Consider the following 21,152-nt stretch of genomic DNA (forward strand, 5'->3'; position numbering starts at 1 on the left):
ATTACAAATTAAACTAAAAATATCTGTAAATACTTTTAGTAGCTATATCTAGTATTAATATTGAAAGGTAATTAGTAAATTTGAAAAAAAAAGTAGAATTACCAATAAATTGTACAAATATGTGATCAATAAGGTTGATTATATTATAAAGGTATACTATAAAAGCCCCAAACTTTTAAATATATATTGTAGGTAATATATTGGTAAAAATAGGCTAGTAAACCCAAGTACTTTATTTGTAATATGTTGAATACTTAGATATTCAAGATCATTTGAAAAGTTCATTATAGTATAGCAAAGTACAAATGAAACAAAGTTGATCTATAATTAGCTATTAAGGTTAGTATCATAGTTTTGGAAATAAGAGAAATTTCAGCGCGTCATGTTTAATTATAAAGACAAGAGACAAAGTATAAAAGGTTATATAGGGGCAATTTATAGTTGAAATGAAAAGCAAGGAAGTGTGTATGAATAGTTCTGAAACCAAAATTATGAGAGAACTTGAGGAATCTTTAACAGATTTGAGTATAGTTGACTGTAACAAGTATGAAGATGTTGAATCAAAAAGTATTATAGGTACTGAATATGGGAATGAAAATATCATAAGAGAATTAGATAAATGTGAAGATGGAGATATTGATAATAGTATGAATAATCAAACAAAGACTATAGAGAAGAAAAAGAAAAGGAAAAAGAAAAAGAAAACAAATAATGACTTGTCTGTATATGGAGCCAAAGATGAAAAGTTACCTGATTTACAGATTCACTCTATACCAAGACAAGAGAATATTCATCTTAGAAAAATAAATAGTTGGGAAGCTATAGAAGAGTCACTTCAAACATTTCCACCGAGTATTCCTGTTGACAGGATATATGGCAAGTTCGCTTATCCTGAGGGTGAAATAATGGATTATAGTGGAATAAATTCATATAGAGTGAGTTCAGAGGAGAAAAAAGAACTAGAGAGATTGTATTGTGTTGATTATACTGCAGCAAGAAGAGCAGCTGAAGTTCATAGACAAGTGAGGCGTTATATTCAAAGTATAATTAAACCTGGTATGAAATTGGTTGACTTGTGTAATTTATTAGAAAGTAAAACTAAGGAATTAGTTAGTGCTAATGGATTACAGAGTGGATGGGGTTTTCCAACAGGATGTTCTTTAAATAACTGTGCAGCTCATTATACACCAAATCCGGGTGATGATACAATTTTAATGCAAGGTGATATATGCAAACTTGATTTCGGCGTTCAAGTAGAAGGAAGAATTATTGATTGTGCATTTACCATTGCATTTGAAGAACACTTTGATCCACTGGTACAAGCAACAATAGATGCGACAAATAGTGGCATTAAAGTGGCTGGTATTGACGTACCTTTTTCTGAGATAGGAGCAAGTATTCAAGAAGTAATTGAATCCTATGAATTTGAGTTTAAAGGGAAGTTATATCCAATAAAACCTATTAGAAATTTGAATGGTCATTCAATATCTCTATATGAAATACATGGTGGGAAATCAGTTCCCATTATTGCGACAAATGATAGTACAAGAATGGAGGAAAACGAATTTTATGCAATAGAAACTTTTGCCTCTACAGGCAAAGGCATTGTTATTGAAGGCGCAGATTGCAGCCATTATATGAAGTGTTACGATAACTTTTGTTTGAATAAACCTCAATTAAGATTAAAATCAGCAAAAACACTACTCCATGCTATTAATACAAATTTTGGTACATTGGCTTTTTGTCGCCGTTGGCTAGAACAATTAGGATATACAAAGCATACTCTACCTCTTAAATGTCTTGTAGATGCAGATATTATTCGTCCTTACCCACCACTTTATGACTCAATTGGCTCCTATACATCCCAAATGGAACACACTATTTTGTTAAGACCTACTTGTAAGGAGGTACTATCAAGAGGTGATGATTATTAAGATTACTTTTAATATATTATTACAGGTTTTCTAATTTGTAGTCATTTCGAGTTCAAATTATCTATTTTACTTAAAGATTATGTTTAAAATATATTATATATACACATTTTCAACTTTGACTATATTAAATTATAATTTCTTATTTAAATAAAAGTGATGCTTAAGTTTATAATTGAATATTTTATAGATAATAGTGTCTTTTATATACCAGCTAATTCCTAAATATTAAGATATCTTAAACTAGATTATACAACTATGATACTTTATAAATTTTAGTTAGATAAACTGAATTCATAGTATTGAATATTCCTGAAATTTGATATTAAGAAAATCCATCATTGTTATTGATTTCATCATAACACTTAAATGTTGTATAAAGCATAGTTACTAAATTATTAATTTTCGTTCAGCTTTAAAATTAAGCTTATTTAACTGCAAAATTGTCTATGATCCACTTCTTTGTATAATAAAATGTGTGCTAGTAATATACATTAATTAGATGATAATAGAGTTCTAATAACATGTTATATTTATGAATTATAAAAAAATTATTATCAAACACAGTGAAATATGTTTTATTTTAAAAGATGAGAAATAATATAATAAAATTCTCATTATTTTTAATTTTATCTCAAATAAATAAGTTATATATATTATCCATTATATCTTCACTATTATTATTACTAATGAATTATAAAAAAATTTCTCAAATCAGATGAAAATTGCTCATTCATTAATATGGAGTTAAATTGTATATATTCAAGACTTTAAAGGTTTAGGGTATGGATTTTAAATATAGTGAATAAACTAATAAAACTTCATGGAATATTATTATTTTAAAGTTTAATAGAGTTTCCAACTTAAATATCTCTATTTACACATTAAATATTAGTATTAGTTAATACTGCAGTATTTGTATCATTGATATATAAAAATAAAAGTTAAATATTCATTTTAAGTAAAAGATTATTATATTTTGAGTAAATAGGTATATTAAATTACAAATATATTAAATTTCATTAAATTTACTACCAAAACCTCAGCCAAGCGTAAAAGGCATATGTAATTAATCCTGGAAGAGTTAAAAAGAACATAAAACATACAATAATAAAAATTTTTAAGTATATATTGATATTTCCATAATCACCATGAACCAGAGCATCATTAGGATCTATTTCCCATAACAAGTCTAATAATCCATATGCAATATCTTGTAACTTTAATAAAGAAAATAAGTGGATAAATTTACAGAAAATCTTTTTTAATATTCTTTGCCAAAAAGATAGTGCCTGTGTTGGTGAAATATCTATAGAATTTTTGATATATTCCTCTGGAAAACCTAATTTTTTCGATATATTAGTTAAGTTTCTTATATAATCATCACTTGGGTAAGTATAGTTAACCTGAGTTCCTTCATTACGTAAACTACTAAAATACTTTGATTTTAAAATATCAACACCTCCTTTTTTTAATAAATTATCTATAAAAACCTTGTCTAAAAGCATATTTGAGACATTAGCTGTTATTGTCATAGCTTTTATCTGTTTACTTTCATAATTCATCCCACTCCTCAGAGTTGTTTGACTAATATTTAAATCTTTAAACTCAATATTACCATCATCATATATCTTTACGATGTCAATAGTAATATTTAGAACTTCATTCATAAAATTAGATTTTGTAAAGTCTAAAAATTCCTCTAGGTCTCCAGTTTTTAGTTGAAAGATTACACCGTAAACGTGGGATCCCGATAATGGAGTAATATAAGGCCTCTTTCTACATACAAACGGAATTCCCTTTAATCCCCAATGTAATTTATAACCATTAAGCCTAGCTATCCCAAGGCTTTTAACTTTAATTGTGGGATAGTACCTCATAAATTCAATAGGATCCATCAAATGATCATACATAAAAAGTACAAACATTTTAGAATTGTCAAAGATATCCAGAGTTTAATTTTTGAAGTTAGACAATATTGCTTAATAGAATATGTAAATAAAAAAAAAATTCTACATATCTTCTATTTAAACCCTCTTTTTAATGCATCTTATATTTTTCGAGGTATTGTGTACACAAATTAGCGCTATGAAATATTGAAGTCCTGCTCCCCACGATAACGTGTGGTACCTTGTCAGGAAGCAGTAAAAAGGTCTTTATCTCCATATGGTAGACCATCTTTATATTTACTCAGTATACAATCAACATAATTGGCAAAAATTCAGTTTTGGCAATGGAATTGAGAAGGTAAGATTAATGTTTTATTGACTTAGTTTAATATTATTTTTCATTTTTAGGAAAACTACAAAACTTATAAGTACGAAGATATTTCAACAAAAGATCAAGTATCTTTAATTCCAAATGCGGATAACTTCAGACAAAGACATCTTCTAAGATACCACATTATTAGGAATTCACTAGTTCAACACAAGTCATTCTGTATATTTAATCCAGATGATCAACATAAACGTGAAGTAATAAAGTATGTATATAATGAATCTAATAATAGCACAGACATGGATGATGTAGATCAAAAACTCATGCCAATATCTATTGAATCTTCAAGATTTATTATACATTCTATAAAACAACTCCATGGTACTAATGGAAATGTAACTTGTTTAGGAATATTGAATAGAGATGAAGAAAATAATTTATATTTAGAAGATACAAATTCCTTGATTCGTTTGAAGATTGACACTGATGTAACATTATTTGGTCCAGGAATTTATTGTTGTGATCATATTGTTGTTACACATGGTTACTTAGATAAAATAAGTAACTTTTTCGTTGTGAAGTATATGTTCCATCCACCATATTTTAGTAAAAGTAAAGATATATCTAAGTTAATACTTGATAATTCAACTAAAAGTTCTCTATTGTATCGAGATATATTCAAGAGTAATAATTTTGAAAATTCGAAAGTTGGTTGCTTACCACTACTAAGACCACATATTCCACAAACTCCAAATTTTGACACTCAAAAGGATCAAATTTCAAATAATAATGAAGAATTAAATATATCCAAGACTATAGACTTATGGATTATAATTTCCGATGTTGTTTTCACGAATTCTGTAGTTTTGACAAGCTTAGATGAAGTTTTCTCAGGGTATAATGGATGCATAGAGAATACAAATGCAAATGTTGGATTTATACTATTTGGAAATTTCATAGAAGATTGCTTTTTTGATTCAAATGCAATTACAAATATATATAATGCTCAAAGTTTATCTATTAGATGTCAGAAAACTCAAGAAGGATTTGAAAACTTCTACAAAGTAATAAGTAAATATCCCCAATTATTGAAAAGGTCACTTTTTTTTTTTTTACCTGGTCCAAGTGATATTGGTCCAGATTTATTACCTAAACCTCCAATAATTGATTACTATACATCTAATATACGTGAAAAATTAAATGACTTGCAGATATTTATGAATTCGAATCCCATGCGTCTTGAGCATAAAAACATCAACATGTTTTTTGCAAGGATCTCTTTAAGCACTGAACTAAAAGAAAAAGCATTGTTTGCCCATTGTGGTAAAGGATCTATGGGGCTATCTGAATATTGGATACTAAATTCTCAAAATCTAGAGTCACTATTGCCACCGACAATTTTGGGACAATCTCATATATGTCCAACAAGTACAAATATTGTTCAAACGTTAGATCCCACCTTACTTTTATGTCCAATCCCAAATATTATTATTATTGGAGATTCAGGGCCGGGTTATTCTATTAAACCATTAGAAAATGTATGGATTACCAATCCAGGTTCATTTAAAAATACCAGATCTTGGATACAGTATGATACAAAGGAAAATACTCTGGAAAGAATTTCGCTGTGATATATTTCCAACTACTTATAAACTTAATCTTTATTTTTAGACTTGTTATTCAATATTGATAATCCTGCATATCTTCCAATAGCCATTATTAATATCATAGGATTAGTACGTGGTAAAATCTTTAATAATGATGCATCTACTATGCCAAGATTCTTAGTACCACTTAAAATAAAAGAATCATTTTCTACTATTTCTCCTAAAGGTGCAGCTCCTGCCCAATGCCAAAGACTAGTACCAATTTTTTGAGCAAAACTAAGTATTTTCTGAGGATCATCAAGATTAGGTAATAGTGGAGGAAATGTTGCTACTCTCTCATAATTAACATTTGATTTACATTGTTTTGAATTATTATTATTAATACATGTTTGAGGCATTATTGATAATCTATAACTTGTCAATGCAAAAAATATATTTTCAACAGCTTCTGAAAATACAGAAGTTCTTGGTTGACCATAATCTTCTTGATTATTTCTCATTGATCCAACGATATTCAATATTCCATTAAGAATTGCAAATGGACATGATTGATAACCTCCTGGTTCAGCAATATTATCAAATTTTCCACTCCTAACCATTTTTATTAAAGAGGAGATTCCTTTAATAGCATTCAGCTGATCTTCATTATTGTGTAGATAATTACCACTCAAACTAACTTTGCCATAATTATCAACTTCAATAGTAGCACGACTCTTAGGTTCACCTTGAAAGTAAAAAATAGCCACTGATCTTCTTAAACATTGAATAGGATATTCAAGTATTATACATGCTGGATTGGCATAACTAACAGGAGCAAAATTAGCACATGATTTGAATAAATCCATTAAAAAATTTGTCACAATATTTGAACGTAAACTTGGTGGAAATATTAATCTAGTTGCATAAAGTGTACCTTCAACAACTTTACCACCACCTATAGACTCTATATTAATAACATCACAATTATACCCACAATCCTTCTTCACATCATCAGAGATACTAGCCATTAGCGGATTTATAAATGGATGTAATTTTACATCTTTTCTTATAAAAATAGGTATAGCGTATAATAATCTATCTACCATATTTGTCCCTAAATTTGGTACATTAAGAATAGGGGAAATATTTAGACGTCTTAACCTATCTATTGGACCAATACCTGAACGATACAATAGTAAAGGTGTAAAAATTGTACCTGCAGACAAAATTATCATTCCACCTTTATTAATACATATTCTTTTTGCTAATACATTACCAATTATATCAGCTGAAGATGGTATATTAACACCAAACTTCCATTCTTGACTAGGAAGAAATGATTCGGCCCAATTACTTATGCTATTTACTGTAGAAAAAATATTAGATATAGAAGAATTACGTAGTATATCTGGAAATCCACTTTTTATATTTACTTTATTTAATAATATACATGTTGCAACAAGAGAAGTTTGATTCATATTATTAGTATCTTGACGTATTTCATTTTTTATAAAACCATCCAAATTTGGAAATTGATATGGTAAAAAAGAAATTGGATTTGACCTAAAATTATTTGTATTTCTTGATGTTGTCTCATTCGTAAGTTCTATCTTTGTTACAACATGATTTGTCAAAATATCAACCGGACTCTTCTCAATAATACTATTGTCTTTCACTGCTTGTATATCGGCTAATAAGACATCTGATGCCATTCTAAAATTATTATCACTTGTATTAAATATATTATATGCTCTCCATGTACCATTTATTTTACTTAAACTAAAATCAACATCTTTATTCTCATCAGTTATAAAACCTATATCTCCAAAGGCTTCTTTTAAAGGCTCAACAATTGGGATTGATTGATCTGATCTATTACTCACATTTTTAATTATCCAGTCATAACTTTCTTCTAATAAGCTCATATTTAATTTTGCACCTGAATAAGCTTCTAAAAAATTAAAAAAATTGGGATCCTCCTTTATTACAATACCCATATTTATTGCTGTCCCACCTCCAAGACCTATTCCAATATTTGTTCTGACACTATTATTTGTAATCACTAACTGACTAACTTTATTATCACTTATTACTCTACCTGTACCATCAATTGAAAGGCTCAGTTCAGATCCCTCTACTCGTGTCCCACCTCTCTCTACTAATAAAACTGAATATTTTGCATCAGCTAATGTTCTAGCTAACGCACACCCTGATGCACCTGCTCCTACAATTATAAAATCATATGATGGCTTAATATTCCTTTGATAACCTTGATAACCCTTTAGCCATGGTATACTTTGACACTTTATAAATATAATCTTTAAAACTAAGTTTAAAAACAAATATTTTGAAATTACTTTTATATTCATTATAAAATAATAATTAGATTACAGAATTTCACTATATAATATTTTATATAGTTATTAATTTAAAAAAGACACTTGTGCTCGTCTGAAAAGTCTAACCGTATGCGAGAACTATTTATCAAGTAGTTGATATAAATACTAATAGTATTATAAATAAAAATAAACTAAGTATCAACATTATATATGAGTGAAATAAAGATAAATTGACATATCTTGAATAATTTTTAAGCTCATATATTGATTTTGAAGTCTGTTCAATATTTATAATCTGTTGATTATCTATCGATAATAAAACCTATACATAAAAATTCATATAAAATCTAATCAGTTAAAAAAAAATTCATCATAATTAAACATACCTCTTTATCTTTTTCCATTAATTTACCAAATTTAAGGGCTGAATTCTTCATTTCACCAGCTAATACTAAAAGATCTTCTTTAAGTTTCTCATTAATTAAATTATTATCTAATAATACTTTATTATTATATTCCACACTATTATTTAGATTTAAATCTTCTATAGGTATAGTTTGTTGATCTAATTTATTATTTAAATCAACATAATTTCTAGTCATAGTTGATTCAATGTCTACAGAAATTTCTTTTGTCTCATTAAGATTTTTACTAATATCATCTTCTATACATAAAGTTTTAGTTTCATTCATTTCTATATTTTTATCTTTATAAGTATCACTTTGTAAAATATATTTTGAATTAAGATAATCTTCAATTCTCTTAATTTTATTGTCAATATCTTGACTTTGATATATAGGTTCATTCATATATTGTTTCACCATCTTTAAATAGGATTCTAACTTAATTTTCGCAACTTCAAATATAAAATTTGGTTCTATATCATTGTTACAAGTATATATATTTCTTCCAAATGCAATATATTTAAAATTCTCCTTCTTTATAGATTCTTCTATAAAGTTAATAATATGGAGATAGTGTGTTGATTCTTCAAGTCTATTTAAGGTATCCATTATGAAATTAAGATATCATATAAAATTTTTTAAAGTTATTCTAAATATATGAGATAAATATATAGCAAATATTACATGTTAATAATTTAGAGGTGACTATTAAAGTATCATAAAGTAAATTTTTTCTTTACTTTTAGACCTTTATTAACAAATAACACGTATTTCCCGCTAAGATGCACTTTAAGATTCAAAAATTATCACGCTTAATAGTTAATTACAAATCTAAGTTAATGATATTATTTAAAATATTCTTATTATATTTAATTTATTAATTCAAATTATATATATAAAAAAGTTAAAATGAGATTTATATGGATATTAATAAAGTAATTATATCTTAATTATACTAATATTTAGGTTATATATTATTGAAATAAAATTATAATTAGTAATTTATTTATTAAATAGAAGTATATAATAATTGAATTTATTAATAGTTATTATAAAAGATCTTTTAATATATATTTGATATTATATCTAATATAATACTTGTAATATTGTAGTCGAAGATACATTGTTAAATAATTTTATCTAATTAATGATAAGAACTATTATAATAAAAATATAACAATATTACAAAATATATTTAATAGAAAAGTAAATATTTTAAATGATCAGAATAATAGTGACTTCATTAGATTTATTACATTATAATTATAATCAAGATTTGAATAAATAAGATCTGAATATGAAAAACGAAAATTAGTTTATAATAATAAATATTAATAATATTATATTAATATATATAGATTTTTAAATCAGTAGATATTTTAAGTATTCAATCAGTAATATTTTTTTTAACAAAATAATATCTAGGGTTTATATTTGGATTATTTAGTATATATATTATATATTATATTTCTAAAATAGAAACTTTTTTTTTTTTTTTTAAATATTAAAATAAATTAAGTTTTTTAATTATATAATTCTTTTATAAAGAAAAACTCTTGATTTTTAATATATTTAAATCTGTCCTAATTTAAAAGTTTTAATAGTATCTGATTTTCTTTATTACCAAATACTAATAGGAAATAAAGTGAATATAAAATTTTTGTATATAATTAAAATTTCATTTTATTTCTTATTTATTTTAAAATATTTAATAATATATTACTATTTATTAGATTATAAATGAAATATTCTATATTTAATATATTTCCCTAATATATTAGATTTATTGTAATTGATTTAAATTGAGATATATAAATGAATTTATTAATAGAATTGATCTCAAAAATTTTGAATAATTTCAATTTTAATGAATTTTTTTACAAATATTAATTCCACTTTACATTTCTCAGCATAAAGCCTTCCATATATAAGCTTAAAAATTCCTTATTAAATATTTTAATAAATTTTTTAAAATTTTGATATGATAAACTTTTTTTTTTTAAAAAAAAAATTAATATTTTTCACCACACCTAAAAATAATTAATACTGAATAAGATAAAAATACAATATTTGAAATAATGTATCATATATTAATCCTTATATTATTAATAGAAATTAAAGCAAATGAATATTATAACTTAAGAGGACAATTAATTTTATCAAATGTTAGTTATTATTATTACATTCAAGTACATTTTATTATAATATGTATTAATTATTAGGAATCTCCAAGTAACCAAGTTTTACTAAAACCAGTTGAATTTAATAATGTAAGTTATATAATGGATTATATAAATAAAATAATATAATTTGAATTATTTTATAATAGGTTACAGATTCTTTAAAAGTTTTACCTTTTGAATATTATGGCTATATTACTAGACTAAGTTATAGTAATTTAAATCCAAGTATTATAAGTAAAAGAATCCAAGAATTATATCCTTTTTTAATAGAGAAGAAGTGTGGAAAATTTCATTGTGTATGTAAGTATATTTAAATGATAAAATTTTAATGAATATTTAATAATTTGATATTACAACTTATATTTTCAGTAATATATAATCCTGATTTATATCCTATATTAAATACTGCAGATTTGGCATGTAAGTATTATTTTATTGTATAATAATATTTTATTTATTTATATATATATAATTAATAATAAATATTAAAATTAGGGTTATTATCATATTCTACAATAAGTAGCTATGTTTCTCCTGAGTTATTACAATTTTCTTTTGGACTACCACAAGTTTTATATTTTGGAATAAGTTTAGCTCAATATGAAATAATAGAATTACCTGTAAGAACTATTTCAAATGGAACAGTAAGTTAAATTTATTTTTTTTTTTTTTAATTATAATTTTTAAAGTTTATAAATAAAAATTTAATTATTATTCATAGATTTTTGGTCAGCTCGTCTCTAATGTAAATAGTAAAGATAAAGATAAAGATATAGACATACTACTATCCTTATGTGATGGTGTTTTACAATATATATGGCCTAATGTTGCCATTCCTGTTATACCATTTATGTTAGTTGCACGTATTCAGTGTAATATTAGGATAAATAATAGTAATAAATATATAATTAATTAAAATAATAATATAACTACTAATTAATTAAAATAATAATATAACTACTAATTATTTAAAATAATTATATTTAAAATTTCTTATATTAATAAACTCAATAGAAATTAATTCTCAATATTTCGTAATAAACTAAAATTTAGATGAAACATAGTAATTTATAGATCTGCATGTCTGCAACTAGCCATATTCCGCATATGCATTATATTACAAATACAATACATCTTATAAATAGAATATAAATTATAGAAATAAATAATAAAGAAAGTTAAGATGAATTTGAATATTAGGATACTTATATTATTATTAGTACTTTGTGAGTTTAAATTTATTAGTGGAGATATTACTGAAGTTATATCAGAACAACCTAAAAGTGCAAATTCAAAGTATTTTCAATCAAAATGGAATAAATTAAAGAATTCTTTAAGAAATAGTAAACTGAAATCATCTGTTAAAATCAGTAATTCTGTAAAGAGATCTGGAAAAGATTTAGATATAGCTTCTAGAAATAAAGTAAAAATTCAAGAGCTAGAAAATGAAATAGAACGACTTAATAAATTAAGGAAGGGTACTAGAAATCCAATTAAAAAGTTCCATTTATACATAAAAGCTGAATATGCTAAATCTAAGCTAAAACGTGCTAAAAAAGAAGCTTTAGATGATATTATATTAAGGGAACTTGAGGAAGATATGCCTATTGATAATAGTCCAGAATTACTTTCTCATGAAATTGAGGAATCAATAGATGAAGATGAAATGTCAGCAAATAGAATTGAAATACCATTACATGATATTGAAATGCCAATAGATGATATTGAAATACCAATAGATGAAGATGAGATGTCAGAAGATATAATTGAAATACCAAAAGATGATATTGAAATACCAAGAAATGATATTGAAATACCAAAAGATGATATTGAAATACCAAGAAATGATGCTGAAATATTAATAGATAATACTGAAGTACCAATACATGAATTTGAAACATCAATAGATGAAATTGAACTACCAATAGGTGAACCTCCAACAGTATTTATATATAAAGACTTTGGTAGTTCAATTAAAGGGATAGAACCTCAAGATTTTAAAGAAGCCCAAATACAGGCTGAATTAGAATCTGAAATTGAAGAAGGTGGATCCAATTTTACTAAAATAGTGGGAAATAAAGAGAAACTAGGGGAAAAAGTTATTGAATTGATTGATGATGAATCAAGTAATAAAAAGAAATCTTTTAAAAATAAAATGTTTAGATACTTAGGATGCTCAAGTTTATTTAGTTGTCACTCAATAAAAAGAACAAAAGATCTAAATAAATTACAAGAATCTCTTGAACATGCTAAAAGAAAATTGTCCAATTCCACAAATATTATTGCAAATAGATATTGGGGTAATAAAGTTACTTCACTTGAAAACAGGATCAATGAATTAACATCTTCTGCATTAGATTTTGTTGAAAGTAGGGTGAAAGATATGACAGATAAAGTAGATAAAACTGATAAAGAAACAGAAGAAACTATAATTGATGGGAATACAGACACCAATAAAACTGATAAAGAAATGGAAGAAATTATAATTGATGGGAATACAGACACCAATAAAACTGATAAAGAAATGGAAGAAATTATAATTGATGGAAATACAGACACTAATAAAACTGATAAAGAAATGGAAGAAATTATAATTGATGGAAATACAGACACCAATAAAACTGATAAAGAAATGGAAGAAATTATAATTGATGGAAATACAGACACTAATAAAACTGATAAAGAAGTGGAAGAAATTATAATTGATGGAAATACAGACACCAATAAAACTGATAAAGAAATGGAGGAAATTATAATTGATGGAAATACAGACACCAATAAAACTGACAAATCAACAGATAAAGAAGAAGATTATGAAACTGATATAGATAGATAAATAGTTAAATGAAAATTTTGGATAATCTATAAAGATTATACTAAAGCCACAGTTATTCAATAAATGTTAAAGGCATTAAATATCTAGGATTATATATTATGTTATCCCATTTTTAAGTTTGCACTATAGTGTAATTATAAATTGTGGTGATATATTATCCTAATGATAATATTAAACTTATTAGATATCATTCGATTTTTTTTCCCCCTAATATCGATTTAATAAAACCTATTTGTAGAATCAAACAAATAAATACAAGTTAAACACGTCCTGTCTCCAATATCGTACTAATGAGGCATGTAGATTGCAGGTATACTTGTATCATAATTATTAGATTAAATTTGGATAGTAATTGTTTTTACCTGCCTCTTATACTATAGCTACTTTATTTATTATAAATTTTACTTTAGAAAAAGAGAATATAAAATGTTTAATTGTTTATGCTGTCCTAGAGAAAGTGAAGATGAGTATATGTAAGTTTATAACTCTTAATATTAATGTAATGGAATAACATTAACTTGAATCATTTTATTCCATTAGAATTGAAAGTCGTATGGTAACTAGATTTCCAACGACATACCATTTGAGAACCCTTTACAATGAGGATGTAAGAATATAATCTAATATTTATTAATATTATAATAAATATTGAATATTATTAATTATAGACAAGTGATGAAAGAAAAGTGACTTATTTCTCAGATATTATGAGTACTGATTCTAGTGAAGATGAATTAGATGAAGCTTCACATTGTGATATAAATCAATGTAATGAAGATGAGTTATTAAGTCGCCTAACTTCTTATTCAAATGATGAGAGTAACAATTTAAAAGTTTTGACACTATCTTATAATAGTTTAGGAGTAGAATCAGTTATTGAAGGTAATATAGGGGATTCAGATGTGGAGCATAATTCATCAAAACCACTATCTAAAAATAAAAATAAAGATAAGAAGACAAAGAAGTGATTAGTTTTATGATATATATAGTGTTTTATACATCTTTAATAGGCTCTTGTCGCGATTTTATTACCAAAGTAGAAATTTGTATTAAGCATAAAGCGGTATTTAGATAAATGATATTATCCAGTATACCATTGTAATATTAGACTTATTTTTGATATTTGAAAGTAATATGACTGGGGAACAATTTGTTGAGGACTTTATTAAAAGATCACCAATTTGTGTAATTGCTAAATCGTATTGTCCATATTGTATAAAAGTAATTGAAGCTTTAAAAAGTGCCGCATATGAATTTATTGTAGAAAATATTGATAGACATCCTGATATGGAAGAAATACAAGATTATTGCTTAAAAATAACTGGTGTAAGGTCTGTCCCTAGAGTATTTGTCAATGGGTCTTGCATTGGTGGTTGTGATGATACTATTTCCAAACTCTCAGATGGCTCCTTTAAAAGATTACTTGAAGAAACTATGAGATAATTTGTCATTATTAAGAATATTCCTAATAAAATCTATTGATAATAGGATCTATTGTAACTCATCTCGTTTATTTGCTTATTTACTACTTTTTTCCTCAAAATATTTTGTAGAATTGAACTATGGTACACAGTTGCTTTTTTCATAATTCAAGTGTTAATTCTTCTGTGTGTTAATTTATTTCATTGTTTAAGTAACATATTAGTTAGTTTTGTAATAATTACTTAGGTGTATTTTAAGTATAAAATGTCTATTACAGTACCGCCTGTAAATACGTAGGGGTATTTGTCCATACAAGTGTGTGGCTATGTTAGTTTGTTTTAAGGCGGTTATCTTATTGTGGGGTAACAAATGTAAGTATCCTGCACCACACACTCAAGAAAGCAATTACTTATCTGTTTATATGTAATCAAATCAAAGCCCATATATATCTTCAGAAAATTTAATATATTCGTTCTTTTTTACCTTAGTGTTTAGATATAATTTTTAGTATTTGAATTTTCACCAAGTTTCAAGGTCTATGCAATGTTTGGGATAAAAAGTTCAAATTCCAATTTCTCTTCATTAATATATTATTTATGGGCATCCCTTCTAGTAATATGGTTTTTAATTAATATTTGGCATGTGAAATTTATTATTACAGAAGCTTTATCTAGACAAGGCCTTTCAAAGTCTATTCCAAACTTTCAAGATCTTAATATTTTGGAAGATAGAAGTGAGTTACCCTTAATACTTTCACTATTAAGTGGTTCATTTTTGGATTATAAAGCTGATATTAGAAGACCAATTTATTGTAACGTTAATGGTATTGATTTGGTTAATGAGATATTAACAATTCAGGAGGAAATAAGTGTTGAAGTGGATATGTTCTCTATTCTATTTCAATACCTCACTGCAAATAAGAATGGGCTGAGTGAAGTTATTAAAATATTATATCGTACTTTTGATTTAAGTAATAATTATGATTTTACACTTATAATGCAGCATTTATCTAAGATTATTCATATATTAAAGGAAAATGATAGATTTTTGGGTGATATTACTGGTCAATTTTCCAGTATAACTGGGAATATTATGCAATTGTGCAATAGACTAAATTCTTTACCTTTGGATAAAATAGATACAAATTCTGAAGATTTAGTGAATTGTAAGAATGTTTTAATTATGCATCAGTCTAATACTTACAATACTTGTGTAGTACTTTTAAATTTCTTAAATATATTAATGGGAATCGAACCTCAAGGAGTTGTATCTGGCCCTCTATTAGATTATAATGAAATGATGATTAGTCTTGGTAAAGTGGTTAGATCTTACATGAACTCTGTGCGTGAAATAACTAGTAATATATTTTCATTTGTATCAAGTTGTAAGGAACTCCAGTTATCTACATATTTTCCAATATTAGGTTCTGATATTTCCAATATTTATTATAAGTTACCTAAAACCTTTGTTGATTACTCGAATATTAATGATCTACGAGATATTCCACAAAATTTAATTATTGAGTCAATTAATGAAGCTACATATATGAATAGTCCTTTTAAAGTTCAATGTACAATGATGTGGAATAATTTAGAAAATAAAATTGATGATACTGCTAATGACTTACACTCAATATTAGTAAATATTCAGCAATTAAAATTACTTAATTATGGAGATGCTAAGATTAAGTTGCATAACCTTTATATTCAGTTAGCTGGAGCGATACTTTCACAATATATAGATTCTGTATCGGGTTATAGTGTTTTATTGAGAAATTCGTTTAATCTATTATCGGCATATCAATCAGAACGTATGATTACCTTCCTTTTAGATTTTAGTACAAAGTTATATGATATTTCAAAATTGCATATTGAAGATATTTATCATATCTTGGGACATAAAACTCTTCATACGGGAACTGTATTGAAAGGTAATTCCCAACTATTTGAATTAACTATTACAAAAGAATTCGGATATAAAGTAAGGTCATTGAGAGAAATTCTTCTTCACTTTTCTCAAATATATTCTAACAGAGCTATATATAATAATATAGTCAAGATAATGTATTCTAAACATATATATACTTTTATAGCTGCTAATTTAAATATTAATATATCTAAAGATATTATATTAGAGCATATATCACTATTTCATGAGTTATTTATTCAGAAAGAACAGTTATTACGTATTCAAGAGGATTATAAAAGGGATTATCATGAAGGTATATTCAATAATTTGAGTCTTGATTTAAATCAGATTAATGATTTATTAAATCATAGGAAAACTTTAATTGATAATGAATGCCATCAAATAAGATCTATATTTAAAGGTGTTAAAGATTCAGTGAAACATTTTAAAGTATTAGATAAAATAGTTGGTAATACTATTAGTGAGTTTCATAAAGAAGTTTCTAAAGTAGGTGGATTATTTCAGAATCTTATTAATAACATAGGCTTAATATTAAATATGGGCTATTTAAACTCAAATATTTTGAGCAGTCAGACTGGTATAGTTAGTTTTATTTCTAGAGGAAATTATACAATTGGAGATTTAAACATTTATTCTTATATTAATTTATATAACAAACTCCGCAGTTGTATTGGAGAATTTCAAGAAATAAGTATTAGTAATATTTATTTTTCTCAAGAATTACATCCAGATACTTATATACATCTTGTAGATTATCTGGAATTTAAAGAGGATAGTTTAAGATCACATATTCTTAATTCACATAAAGAATTGAATAGTATTGAAAGAAGACTCAATATTAGAGAAATGTTAAATCGTATAAATCTTTTAAGTTTTTATTTTGGAATGGTTGTAAGGCAAGTTGGACCCAGTTACCATGGACATATGCAACATAGACTGGAGATGTTGTATTTCCTTTTATTCTCACCAGAATCTTTGTTAGTAAAGGAAACTCCTTTTTTTAATAGAATATCTGCATTTAACTCAACTTTAAATGATAAAGTACATACAATAGTTTCAGCCCTCAATGTCCTCAAATATTTTTTAGAATCATTTTTCTCAGATTTATTCAATATTCCTGAAATTCAATATATTTCTATGGAATTTGAACAGTTAGGTGATATGTTAAATGAAGTACAAATTACAGAGAACAAATTAACAGAAAAATTAGTGGAATCTTATAAAGCTGGTAAGCGTTTATATCCCACAAAAACAGATGGTACAATATTCTATATCTTTCAGACTTCAACTATGTTATATTTGGAATATTTCAAAGGTAATTGGTATTTATTAAAATATTTAGTTGAAATGAAAGATTCTGGGATATTTAAGGATTTATTAACTACTATAAATTCGGAGTTAGTTATTTTAGAAAGTACCAAAATTAGTGAAACTGACTTGAAATTAGATAATTTATATAAAAATGGATTGGTTGACAGTCTTTCTTTTAAACAGCACTTAAATGGAAGATGGTTTCAAAAAAATGGTTCATATAGCAAATCCACCTTACCAAGTAATTGTAGAATTGCTTATTTAGATATAATTTATGTTGATGGAATTACAGATAGTAGCACTAATATGTATAATTGTGTTGTTATCCATTGTACTATTAATTCTTTAGATGATTATCCAAAGTTTTTGTCTGATAGAGCCCAAATACTAGAAGGTATCTTATTACCTGGAGAGATATACAATCTTTTGAATGGTGATTTCTTAATACATGTTGCGGCTATTGAACCAAATGTTGAATTCAGCTCAGCATATATTAATATTATTGAAAGCAAATTAATACTATACTTTATCTTATTACCATTAAAAGATTTGGTCTACCTTACAAATATAAATAGTTTAGTTCTTTATCTTGGTGAAATTGGTCGATATTTAACTAAACTTATAGAAAGTAGTTTCTCTTTATTTATTAGTGGTAATTCAGATATAACTGAAAATGGGTTTTTGGGGACTCAGATTATATATATTTCTAAGTCAAGTTGTGGATATAATACTAAGATTTTAGGCAGGTATTCAGGATTTAATGGTGAATTTCCTGTTGCAGTGGCTGTTGATGATATTAAATATCCTAAGTATGAAAAAATATTAGGAGAAGTGACAATTGCTACTAATATTCAAACTAATATTAACTTGAAAGCTGTATGTATGAATTTTGTGAAATATAAACATACAAATTCGGATGTAAAGTATGCATGGGTTTTAAATAAACATAGCCATTTGTTACATTTTATAATGTTTCAAAAAGCATTCACAGATCTTTTTTTATTAAATCAAGCTATAGATTCTATCTTGATATATCCAGTAGCTTTATCATATACTGAAGAAAGACAGTTTGGTATAGTGAGTAATTTCTTCAGTTCATTATTTTCTTTTGATGATGACTATTTGAAGCATATATTTTATGATCCGGTTCTAGGATACTTATACTTAGATATAAGGAAAGGAAATTCATATAGTTATGATTCTGCAAAGTCAATTTTGGATAATATCAAGGTGAGTTTTAAACGTATTCTTTTTGGAAATACTAAAATACGTAAAATACCTTATATGGAACTAAATATAAATAATAATATTAATCAACAGCAAGATTTACTTATTAGTCAAACATTGCCTTTATATGCAAGTGCTAGGAGAAATTATGAAGCAAACTTAGTACTTGTTACTCTAAATGAGAACTTTAGATTGCAAGATGCATTAAAGTATCGCATTTTATTACGTAGTATTAATCCTGACACAAAACTTATAATTCGTAATTTACCTAGTAAAAGTGCTTTACGCAAGATATATGGGACTAGAATTGCTGATCTTGATATTGAAGAATGTAAATTTATTTACTCAGATCAATTAAGTTGGATTACCGATGTAGATCTTCGTAGTATTACCACTGCTGTTATTAAACTTCCAGGAGAAGTATCAAGAGTCAATAACTGTCCTGCATTAAATGAATTCTTAAGTGAAATACCAATTGAAGCTGTTAAAACTCAAAAAATAACTCCAATTACAGCAGTGCAATTGCCACCTCTAGCTCAAACAAGTAAGGTATTAATTGGTCAGAGATCATATGAAGTTTTGCTTTACAATGATGATAATGTCTTCGAAATTTCCTTATTATATTTAAATGAACAAAAGAATGGAAGGAAATATATATTTATGGCTCATCAAAGTTATACTACACAAGATTATTATAATCTTGAGATATCAGACTTTGTTCATATATATGATTGTGTACGGAATATTGTAATGGTGAATAGTGAAACTCTTATAAGAATATTTCACAATGAGACTCAACGAGACGGTGTATTACGTATTATTCCACTTTTGATGGAATTTTATACTGGTTATGGGATCAGTCTTGTAGAAAATGATAATGAATATTTTGTTGATTATGACCTGTGTACAAATGGTGATTGCAGATATTTTAAAGTATTTAGATACTTGACATGTAATATATATCAGACTCTTTTATTATATCAAAGATATTTGAATGAAGCTGATGATGAATTAGTACTCATTGTACCATATGGTGAAAGGCCGAATATATACTTTGCTGGGTTTAATGTTATTACCCGTTTTGGTGGTGCATTCATGTTTAGAAGTGCTAGTGGCTTAGAACTTCACTATGATCCTCAGCAATTTGATTCTGCATGTAATTTTGCTTTACAATTTTACAACAAAAATCCGGATTTAGAAATCAAGATGGTATGTTATGATCTAAATATAGATGATCTAACTATCCCACTAGGTGCTACTACATGCCCAGTGAGTCCATTAACTGGTACTGAGATCCAACCTTGTTATGCTTCCGGAAGGAGGGTCAGTGTTGACGATGAAGATAATATATTATTAGTGACAATTTATGAAGGATTTGAACTTGATGCAATTCACGAAATTCTAAATATAAAATTAAATGGATTACCTGTCAGATATACTTTCGAAGGTCAAGCCGAAAGTGAAGGATCCCCAGCTAGAGGTACTTGGGTAGATATTAAGGAATTACTCGATATTCGTGACGATCTGAAATTAATCACTATTAGAACTACTCCAGATCCTAAGTCATATATACTAGCCAATAAAATAAAGGAACTAATAAAACTCTTTAATAGTTCTTACACGGTCAATATTGTTGATCGTTTTGGTGTCAAAATCAATTAAAAAATTAGCTATTAACATTAGCTATTTTTTAGCTCTATAAATCTGATCTTGTATTTACATAAATTCCTGATTTTATTCTGACCTTACACATCTAAACTTATGTAT

General features: G+C 26.0%; 9 protein-coding genes across 9 annotated transcripts; 7 read left to right on the forward strand and 2 right to left on the reverse strand.

Annotated features, from left to right (window-relative positions):
* Nucleotides 1–446: 446 nt before the first annotated feature.
* cand_033290 (methionine type II family protein) lies at nt 447–1,934 on the forward strand (the record flags this gene model as incomplete). The annotated part of the gene is made up of 1 exon (XM_067213555.1): nt 447–1,934. One exon carries the CDS (start codon nt 447–449, stop codon nt 1,932–1,934), a length of 1,488 nt encoding a protein of 495 aa, XP_067066806.1.
* A 1,028-nt stretch (nt 1,935–2,962) lies between these two features.
* On the reverse strand, nt 2,963–3,859 carry cand_033300 (uncharacterized protein; the record flags this gene model as incomplete). Its single annotated transcript, XM_067213556.1, has 1 exon — nt 2,963–3,859. One exon carries the CDS (start codon nt 3,857–3,859, stop codon nt 2,963–2,965), a length of 897 nt encoding a protein of 298 aa, XP_067066807.1.
* A 238-nt stretch (nt 3,860–4,097) lies between these two features.
* cand_033310 (DNA polymerase epsilon subunit B family protein) lies at nt 4,098–5,779 on the forward strand (the record flags this gene model as incomplete). Its single annotated transcript, XM_067213557.1, has 2 exons — nt 4,098–4,178; nt 4,229–5,779. 2 exons carry the CDS (start codon nt 4,098–4,100, stop codon nt 5,777–5,779), a joined length of 1,632 nt encoding a protein of 543 aa, XP_067066808.1.
* A 23-nt stretch (nt 5,780–5,802) lies between these two features.
* cand_033320 (uncharacterized protein) lies at nt 5,803–9,086 on the reverse strand (the record flags this gene model as incomplete). Its single annotated transcript, XM_067213558.1, has 3 exons — nt 5,803–8,052; nt 8,309–8,395; nt 8,460–9,086. 3 exons carry the CDS (start codon nt 9,084–9,086, stop codon nt 5,803–5,805), a joined length of 2,964 nt encoding a protein of 987 aa, XP_067066809.1.
* A 1,469-nt stretch (nt 9,087–10,555) lies between these two features.
* cand_033330 (uncharacterized protein) lies at nt 10,556–11,576 on the forward strand (the record flags this gene model as incomplete). The annotated part of the gene is made up of 6 exons (XM_067213559.1): nt 10,556–10,642; nt 10,700–10,747; nt 10,807–10,960; nt 11,030–11,080; nt 11,156–11,304; nt 11,382–11,576. 6 exons carry the CDS (start codon nt 10,556–10,558, stop codon nt 11,574–11,576), a joined length of 684 nt encoding a protein of 227 aa, XP_067066810.1.
* A 267-nt stretch (nt 11,577–11,843) lies between these two features.
* On the forward strand, nt 11,844–13,496 carry cand_033340 (uncharacterized protein; the record flags this gene model as incomplete). The annotated part of the gene is made up of 1 exon (XM_067213560.1): nt 11,844–13,496. The coding sequence occupies one exon, from the start codon at nt 11,844–11,846 to the stop codon at nt 13,494–13,496; it is 1,653 nt and encodes a 550-aa protein (XP_067066811.1).
* Nucleotides 13,497–13,922: 426 nt separating this feature from the next.
* Nucleotides 13,923–14,464, forward strand: cand_033350 (uncharacterized protein; the record flags this gene model as incomplete). The annotated part of the gene is made up of 3 exons (XM_067213561.1): nt 13,923–13,969; nt 14,037–14,103; nt 14,165–14,464. The coding sequence occupies 3 exons, from the start codon at nt 13,923–13,925 to the stop codon at nt 14,462–14,464; spliced, it is 414 nt and encodes a 137-aa protein (XP_067066812.1).
* A 166-nt stretch (nt 14,465–14,630) lies between these two features.
* On the forward strand, nt 14,631–14,939 carry cand_033360 (glutaredoxin family protein; the record flags this gene model as incomplete). The annotated part of the gene is made up of 1 exon (XM_067213562.1): nt 14,631–14,939. One exon carries the CDS (start codon nt 14,631–14,633, stop codon nt 14,937–14,939), a length of 309 nt encoding a protein of 102 aa, XP_067066813.1.
* Nucleotides 14,940–15,461: 522 nt separating this feature from the next.
* cand_033370 (uncharacterized protein) lies at nt 15,462–21,047 on the forward strand (the record flags this gene model as incomplete). Its single annotated transcript, XM_067213563.1, has 1 exon — nt 15,462–21,047. One exon carries the CDS (start codon nt 15,462–15,464, stop codon nt 21,045–21,047), a length of 5,586 nt encoding a protein of 1,861 aa, XP_067066814.1.
* Between the last annotated feature and the right edge of the window lie 105 nt (nt 21,048–21,152).

The sequence above is a fragment of the Cryptosporidium andersoni genome (assembly GCF_001865355.1).
Source record: "Cryptosporidium andersoni isolate 30847 chromosome Unknown contig_1, whole genome shotgun sequence".
Lineage (NCBI taxonomy): Eukaryota > Apicomplexa > Conoidasida > Eucoccidiorida > Cryptosporidiidae > Cryptosporidium > Cryptosporidium andersoni.